The 9,616-nt window shown below is 34.5% G+C and overlaps 1 protein-coding gene across 1 annotated transcript; it reads right to left on the reverse strand.

Annotated features, from left to right (window-relative positions):
- Positions 1-6,834: 6,834 nt before the first annotated feature.
- LOC103977767 (NAC domain-containing protein 87) lies at positions 6,835-8,493 on the reverse strand. Its single transcript, XM_009393371.3, has 3 exons — positions 8,086-8,493; positions 7,698-7,978; positions 6,835-7,636 (listed from the first exon to the last, which is right to left on the reverse strand). Exons 1-3 carry the CDS (start codon positions 8,246-8,248, stop codon positions 7,124-7,126), a joined length of 957 nt encoding a protein of 318 aa, XP_009391646.2. The 5' UTR covers positions 8,249-8,493; the 3' UTR covers positions 6,835-7,123.
- Positions 8,494-9,616: the final 1,123 nt, after the last annotated feature.

The following is a 9,616-nucleotide window of genomic DNA, read 5'->3' on the forward strand; positions in this document are numbered from 1 at the left end:
GTATGATGATATCATTTTGAATATCTTTATAGTTTAGGATTATATTTCTAAATATAATAATACTATTCAACAAGGATAATATTAGTCTTCCAAAAACAATTCTGAACACTAATACATTAAAATTTCACCCAAATATGAATGATATCAATAGTTCATATTTAAAAAAACTCAAAGTATTAATGTTATTTTATATTTTAGAGTGATATTTTCTTTTATGCATTCTCATGCTTCTATTATCCCTATACTCTCTAGTTCAAATTATTTAGAATAATTAGGATGTGTATAGTTCACACTAAGTGTATTAGATCTTGAATTCATAATACTTGTTGAAAGACCCGTAGATCTGACTAATGAAAATACCGTAGAACTAACTAATAAAATAAATACTTGAAAAAGATCTAATAGGTTCACTCTAATGTTTATAAGAATAACAATTGTAAATAATATCAAGGCTTTATTATCACTAGCAACCAGTAAACTTGTATATGTGAGAGCTATTGAAAATAAGTTATTGTTTGTCATATTAATAAAAGAATTGATTACAGTTTAGCATGATGACACTTTAGAGAGTTATGATCATATCTTTAATATGACTAAGACAAGACTACGAAACTTAAAGCATTAGACATTAATGTAGATGAGTCATTCCTTATATAATTTATTTTTATTTCTCTTTCTCCTCAACTTAGCTTATTTAAGATTGACTATAATACAAATAGGATAAATGAGACATGAATAAGCTAACTACCATATATATGTTTAAGAAGAATTAAAGTTTAGATAAGAAAGATGTCAAAATGTTTTAACTACTATGCAACAATGTGGTAATAAGAAAAGAAGATTGAAATACTATCCACCAAATAAATTTGTTAAGTTTGAAAATGCTAAGCAGACTAATGGAAAAAAAGTCTTCATACTAAATTACTTTTATGGCAAGAACCGATATGTGAAGAATTATTTTTTAAATATAAAGCTTGTTCAAAAAAAAGTATAAACTTACTATTTATATATTTCAAATCAAATATTACAAAGGTTCCTTCTAATTTTAGGTGGATTGATAATGGTACTTAAACTCATGTTGTCAATAATATGTATGGATTTCATTCAACTCGAAAACTAAAAAAAATAAAAGTTACGAGGAATTATCTAAAAGAAAAAATATAATAGTGTGAAGTTATTGTCTATACTTAAAGACGAGTCATTTGATGGATCTTGTGAATAGATATTATATTTTTATTATTTTTAGAAATTTAATTTTTCTATCCAAAATTAATGAGTTATAATATTATCTTTCTATTGATGATAAACTTAGTATATATTATGATTTAATAAAAATTAATTTTAAAATTTTATGTGATGGTTTTTCTAAAATTAATTTGAATCTTGAATTTACAAAGATATTGGCGACTCTATAATCAAATGTTAGATTGAAATATAGTTTCAATAATAGAAAATCTTCTATCTTATGATATAGATATTTGAAGCATATCTCCAATGAAATAATCAAAATAATAGTGAAGAATAATATTTTGAAAGGTTTAGACTTTATTAATTTTGATGCTTGCATATATTATATTAAATAAAAGTAAACTAAATATATAAAAAAATCATAAGTAAAGAATTTCTTGAAATTATTCATACTCATATATATGAACCACTTCATATTTCTTATTTTAACAAAGAAAGATACTTAATCACATTTATGGATTACTTGTCAAGATATGCATATATGTATCTAATACATAGAAAGCCTAAGGTTATTGATGCTCTTAAGGCATAATAAATAAAGTCTAAGGGATAATTAGAAAAAAAAAATTAAAATTATTAGATATGATAGGAGTAATGAATCTTATGATAAATATGATAAGTCATGTTAGAATCTTAACACTTTTGTTAGGTTCATACAAAAATGAGATATTTGTACTTAATATACTTTATCAGGTATATCATAATAAAATGGCACTGCTAAAAGATTAAATCACACTCTTATTACTAAGATGAGACATCCTAAAGGATTCGCAGAAAACGAAAGTTAAACTTATAAACTAAGAAAATCTATTTATAGCTTAAAGAAGCTTCTATACAATTGTATATAAAGTTTCATATTACTATAATTTCTTAAAATTTAAGAAATATATATTTAAAAGTTAGTAAAAGTAAATTTATTGTATTGATCTTATAAGTTGATAATATTTTGCTTGTCAATAGAATTTTAGTTTATTGTATGAATCCAACATACTTCTTAATGGTATTAAGATTTTTATGGATAGATCTCAAGAATTACGAAGAATATTTTAGAAAGAATATATTGACTAAATCTTAAAGAGATTTAGTATGTAGCTTTATTCAATTAATAATATATCTATTACTAGACATGAAAATTTTGGTTAAAGCCAATATTTTAAAAATAACTTGTAAAGGAACTAAATAAAAGATATTCTCATACAGTTTAAAGTCTCTCAAGCTCATATTTGTTCAAACACACATGAGATAATATATTAATTTTGTAGTTGGAATGTTGGATAAATATGAAAATAATCTAAGAATGAAACATTAAAAAATTATAAAAAAAAGTGATAAGATATTTATAGAGGACGAAAGACTACGTACTCACATATAAGATATCATATTAACTTGAAATAATGGATTATTGAGATGTTGATTTACAATAATCACTTATTATATTATTAATAATAAAAGCTGAATTTGTAGTTTGTGAATAGACTAACCATTTGCGAGCACATTATGCTTAGGATATTAAGAGACTACTTATTTATCCTTCTTAGGTCATGATCTAACTACTCTTCCTACATATGTTTGCTAGGTTTATCATACTATCTCGCCATGATATTTAATTGATTGCTTCCGTTGCTTTAAAATTATTTATCACGGACATAGTTAGAATATTATGATCATCATATATAATACGATATACGATATGAATGATATAACAGTAAATCATAATTTGTACAACCAAACAAGCTTATCAATTTTTGATGAGACATAAGATGACTATTAGCACCTCATATCAATTAATCTTTGTTAAATTGATTGATGAACATGGCATGCAAAGTTCTAAAAGCTTGAACTAAAAATTGTTACTCTCCCACAAACCAATAACCTAAACTTTTCAGAACAGTAGTGTCCTAAAATTGCATTAGAAAAATAAATAATCCCTGACGAGTATGGTTTTTTTTTCACAAAAGAAAATTATTTATTCGGTGGGAATTGTATATCTCGGAAACAATAGAGTTGTGTGAATCCAATGTTTTGATCTCCTTTGCAAGAAAAAGAAAACATATCGTTGCAGAGAATTCATAGATAAGAAGGAATTGGTGCTGTGCAGTTGAAGATTTAGGGTAGCTAAAGAGGCATAGATTCAACATCTTGACTCGGTGTGGTTCATCCTTGACAAAATGAGCCTCAAGCCAAACGGCCTATTTATGGTCCAAATAAGAACCAAGCTAATTGGATTGGACCGGACCACTATTGGACTTAAAATTGGTTTTCCTTAAGCCCTAATTAGCCAATATCCAACCAATAATTAGCCAATACCTACAAATAAAAACAAAGGGAGATAAAATGTTTGATAAAATAGAGAATAATAGCCCAATTAAGCAATCCAAATTTTGTCATGGCAATGTCATTTTCATGACATAAAAAATCATTAATATAAATAAGAAGAATAGCACACATGTGATATCAATCAATCTTTGTTCTATCGTCATTAATGTTTATGTTCACTCAATCTTACTAATTAACTCAATCCGACTTGACCTAATCTGACTATCGACAAAGAGATATAACCTCCATATTATCAACCAATTATACTTAAGATTTGTTATATTTTATATAAGAGGGTTCGAGAAAAAAAAATATTTAACTTTGATTCAATTCACACCTATATGTATTAAAATATTTTTTAATATAACCTAAAAAATGTGCTGTCAACTTCTTAGGGTTCCAAATCAAGATTGTCACATCAATCAACTCTTCCCTTTGAAGCCTACGGTAGTGTGAAAGAAAGAGTACTTTGTTGAGTGTCAAATGCGATGAACAACTTATCATGACAAGACTTGGTAACAAATCCTTTTTTTTTTTCTTGCATGACATCAAGGTGAATCAAGAGGGAGCAAATGCAAAGCTAGGAAAGGTGAACAGTCTCCATCATGTGGTTAATGGAGATCAGCCACTTCAATGAGCTATCTTAATGGGAGTAGGTGAGGTGTAGTGGGAGCACTACTATTGAAGTTTATTTGGTCATCTACCTTAACCTAAAGCTGGAAGCTTTTGGTACAACTCATACTTGATAGAAATTTCAAACATGAGGATCACATAGGACAACATCTAAATAGGATTTTTCATGGTGCTGTTGATCTTCTTTTCGAAACAGTAAAAAGAAGACGATCCAGACCAAACACCTGTGATGATGGTTTTGGGAGATGACTACCAGTGTAGGAGTGTTTGTTCTTGTTTTGGCTTCATTTGGTCAATTCACTGAGTCAGCTTCCTACTTGTCTTTCATGTTGATTTTTCTGTGTTTGATCCTCACTAGACATCCATTTTACTCTCCTTTCATTGCTGGGATTCATCTCTCTACATAATCTGAATCCTCCATGGGGTTTCACATCCATTGTTCTCAGGTCATGTCTTATCCGTGGCCTACGCCACCTATCCATGAATGAGTTACACCAAGAACATATTCAAGTCAAACTCATCTGCAAAGAGAGAGAGAGAGAGAGAGAGAGAGAGAGAGAGAGGATGATGATATCTTACCACAGTGATGCAAAGATTGGGAACCACATCTGCATCAAGATAGGGAGGTAACACATCATCCAACAAAGATAAGAAACAAGAAGAACATGTTCCATATCATTGTAGCATATGATCTCATGGAGGAGTACTCTTTATCTTCATATTGGTTCCATTCTATCCACATATTAAACGGGGTTAAATCATGTGTCTCTCATATCAGTGAAGCATGGAATCATGGGGTTAGTTCATCCTCATCTCATAAAAAGTAGTAGTAGCAGTATCTGTCTTTTGGCCCCCTTCTATCCACATCACCTCAGCATCAGCTTTGCCATTGCGGCAAGTCTTCCCCATATCTTTGCCGTCGTTCTTTATTGATATCGCCCTTCGGGTGCGTCCGGGAAGGAGGCGGGACCCACACGGTGGATGTCGCCCCATTGGAGACTGCGATGTCATCAGCTGACCCCACCGGAAGTCAAAGGGATGGCAGGTTAGTTTTGAGCACACGTTGTCGATCTGACGTACCGATTGTAAGATGCCATTTACAACATGAGTCGCAGCTGGCAACACTTTTCTGCGGTGATCAGACACGACAAACGCATCTCATTCGCTTGTGGCCAGTTCTTGTGCATCTGAGATCGTAAGGATCCACCTTACAATTCCATCATGTTTTCAGTCAAAATAAAACCTCGATCAGTTGTTCTCTTTCTTTTCGAGCACAACAGATCCCATCCGAGGAAAAGGTTTATTGTAGAGGACCAAAGAACAACAAGCACATCATGCATCGTAGCGAGAATTCCAACTCTCAACTTGGAAAGATAGGTTGGAAAGTCATTCACGCATCAAACAAATATAATAATCAATTAAGATAGCTTGTACTAAAAATGTTACTAATTTTCACCATTAATTCATGACCAAGAGAAGGACATCGAAAGATCGTCCTGTCCTAAGCCTAAGAACGTGCACAAGTATAAGTCTAAGAGTCATTCAATAAGTACTTACAGAACCAATCAAATATTGGATTGTGATGTCTTACAATATAGGTAAGCTATGTATGTGTATGTAAAACACCAATATATTTCTACATGTGGTTGCTATGTATGCGTGTACGTATGAACGTATTACATGAATATGACAATTAAGCCATCATGACTCAATGATCCATTCACATTACCACTATGATTACAAACTCTATTAAATTTTCTAATAAAGATTTGTTTGTCTTCCTTAGAATCATGTAGTTCGAATAGCAATTTGTGAGATTATTTTCCACATTTCTTCCAAATTGTTAAGTGCTGAGGAAGTATGCATAGTATTATTGTAAAGTCAAAGACCTCTATTTCATGATTGTAAACTCTATTTAGTTTGTAATGCCTGCAAATAGCAGTTTGTGAGACTATTTTTCTAGTTTCTTCCTAATTCCTATGCCCTAAGGAAGCATATACAGTGTTATTATAAAGGCAAAGACTTCTACTTCATGAGTACAAACTCTACTTTCTTGGTTGGCTTGCTTGGAATCAAGTGGTTGCAAATGGGAGTATGTGAGACTATTTTCTTGGTTTCTTCCTAATGTTTAAGTCCTAAGGAAGCGTTCATAGTATCATTACAAAGGCAAATACCATTATTTGATTATTGCAAATACTATTGTAGTTTACAGAACAAGAATTCGATTAGCTTCTTCGAGATCAAGTGGCTAAAAATGGCTGTTGGTGAGACTATTGTGCTAATTTATTCCAAATTCTTTTGCCCAAAGGAGAAGTGTGTTTTATCCTCATCCCATTAGACAAAAACCTGGTTGATGAGGTCAAGCATATCACATGAATAGAGCACCTCACCACTTGCACTTGCATCCATATCTCCTGACCTTTTGCTGAACCCTAAATAATTTCTTATTGCGCATCTCTTGGCCAGTCACTATCCCCCTTTGAATCCTATGATCAATGAGTTGATGAAGTTTGAGGGATGTGCTCAGGAGCTTCATATTTGCTGCTGACAGGAATATCTAGCCAAGATTCTCATGATATCTATGAACAAATCTTGAGCTGGATAGACCACATGTTGCTAGATTTTGGAGAGGTTGGAGAAGCCAACGAACAGTACTCCTATATAAAGGTACGAATGACCAGTCCGGTAGTTACATTGTGGTTGATGAGACCAGCTAATTCAACATTTCTGTCATCTATAGAAGAGTTTAATGTGTACGCATACGAGAATTAGAACTCTCTGTACAGTGAGAGAGCATATATCTAAACCACAAGGCCTCCTCTCTCTGCGATAAATAAGGCATGAGAAGTGGATTTGGGCAGATCAACGAGACCCTAAAAATGGTTGCTAACACACAAATCAGTCTCAAGTTCTTTCAGAAACGTTCTCAGAATCCAAAACTTGCCCAGGGTTCGTCGAAATCTTCGTAGTGCTTCGACATGATCGAGGATATCTCGGTGTTGTGGTCAGTGCTCACTCCTGTTTCCTGCGAGGGGCAGCCGATGGATTGACAGTGCTTCCTCATGACTGCAGCAGCTGCCTCACTTGGAATTGCTTCATCATGGTGCAAGTAGCCCGGTTTTGCCGAGACCAGGAGTGGGTAGTGGAGAACTGAATTCTGAGGTGGATTGGAGGAGCTCATCTGGTGGTTCATCACTTGTTGATCTTCGGCAGCCATCTCAGTGAAGAAGGCAGGAGGAATAGCTTTGAAGTCATAGAGTTGATCATGGTGGATGAAGCTGGAATCAGGCCTCATGTTAGATTCCATGCATGGGGGATCCATTAGAGGAGGCAAGGCACTGAAGTCCTTGAGATCATCTCCATTGGAGTTGATCGCAGGTGGTGAGCTCTTCTTCAGTCCTGCATGCTTGTAGAAGACCCTACACACAACCCATTCATCCTGCAATGGAACTGGTTTAGTTACATGTAGAGAGAGAGAGAGAGAGAGAGGATAATAGTACCTTGGCAGAGTTGGGGAGATTGGAGAGAGGATATTTGCCTTCAAGCCTGAACTCATGCATCACCCAATTAGTCCTATCTCCTCTGGGAGCTCTTCCTTTGTAGAACACAAGGGTTTTCTTCATGCCAATAAGGACTCCTTTTCCCCTACGTATCTCCTTATCTTTCCCGGTGGCTTTCCAATAGCCAGCTTCAGTGGCCCTGTTGGTCCTCGTGCCAGTTGGATACTTCCTGTCCTTCTGGCAGAAGAAGTACATCTCCTTTCCTCCCATCTTTGCCTTGCCTAGCACAGAACAACACAACATGCATGCACCAAAATCTTAGAACCGGACAGCAACAAGGAAAGGTACAAGGCATGGAAAGCTTGAGGAGGAAGAGAAGCATCAGTACTTGGAAGATCCCATGGCTCACACTTGTTCAGATCCACCTCTCCGATAGCTCTTGCTGTGTAGCAGTGGTTGATGATCTTCTGCATGACGTAATGAGTGATGATCTCTTCATCCGTAGGGTGGAATCTGAAGCCAGGGGGCAAGTCCCAGCAGTCATCCACCATGGTTGCGTGCACCTCGAATAAGGAAGCTTTGGAGATCCCAAGAACAGACAATTACGGTAGAGAGATGGAGATCCAAGGAGAAGGAAACAAAGGGAAGGTTGCTGTGATGTCGGGGTCGATGTAACAAAGGAAAAGAAATAGAGAGATGACTAGTCATATCGAAGGATAAGATACGTAACGCTCAAGGCACTTCCAAGAGAAGCTACTAGGGTTCTTTAATGCCACTGTTATTGGCTTCATTACCCAGAATATTCTCTCTACCCACAATATAATACATAGAGTTTGTCCTGGTATTCCTCTCTCCCAAATCTCAGTCTTCTCATCACCCATCACCTTCATCTTGGATGGTGTAGTTTCCCGGAATCTACTGCTAGTTGACAAGCAAGTTTTCGGAAAGGGTATTAGCTGTGCCATGGGCCTGTGTCTGAATCAGTCATCTTGTGAAGGAAACAACCGAGTCAGAGGTAACTCTGACCCACAGGAACATGCACCTCGACCAGGTTGAGTCAACCTAACACTGGAAGCTTATAGAACATCAAACTGCAGTCCCAGTGGTCTTTGTTTGAAGTAATTGATGACACAGCAGAAATTTGATTTGGCTTATACTTTTGCTTCTTTTCGGTGCATATGTTTTGCTTTTCAAGTTTGAAGGTGTTTACTTCAGATCTTGAATTCAGACATCAAATTATTCATGCATTGAAGTACCAAAAAAATTGTTGTAGTCATCTGAAAAGTCACTTGCATGAAGCCAAATATTGTTGCAGATTGATCTAATCTTTGAAGTGAACTAAACCTTGAAAAGCAATCATGTTGATTCACAAAATATTTCATCAACAGTGTTCCTGTACTACAAAACCCCAAAGGAAAGGGCAAGAAAAAAGGAATTGCTCATGAAGGGGAAGACACTAATGTCATTGCATGTGATTTGCCATGATGTCAAATTCAACAAATGATTAATTAGTCAATTGGATTATTGAAATGCATATGGTGGTGGTGCAGACATTTCTTGTGAGAATTATTACAATGCTTGACAGGGATCAGCTGATCCAATCTAAACCAAGACTTGTTCATCTCTCTTTTCAGCACAAACAACAAAAATATGAAGACAGAAAACAAAAACTTGACCTGACAATTCAAACTCAATTTTTTTTGTTCACATTCTTACTCATCTGTTGAACACCATATTAACAATAGCAAGTAGGAATTAATATCATTAGCAAAATGGCACAGTGTGACAGTAAGAAAGCTCCTACACATCAATCTTAATAAGTTAATTATCCTTACATGGTATATCAATCACCCTAACACAATGAACATTGCACTGTAATTCCCTTCTTGTACTTAGTATTTATTGTATGTTCCCACAAA

The sequence above is a fragment of the Musa acuminata genome, chromosome BXJ1-3 (assembly GCF_036884655.1).
Source record: "Musa acuminata AAA Group cultivar baxijiao chromosome BXJ1-3, Cavendish_Baxijiao_AAA, whole genome shotgun sequence".
NCBI lineage: Eukaryota > Viridiplantae > Streptophyta > Magnoliopsida > Zingiberales > Musaceae > Musa > Musa acuminata.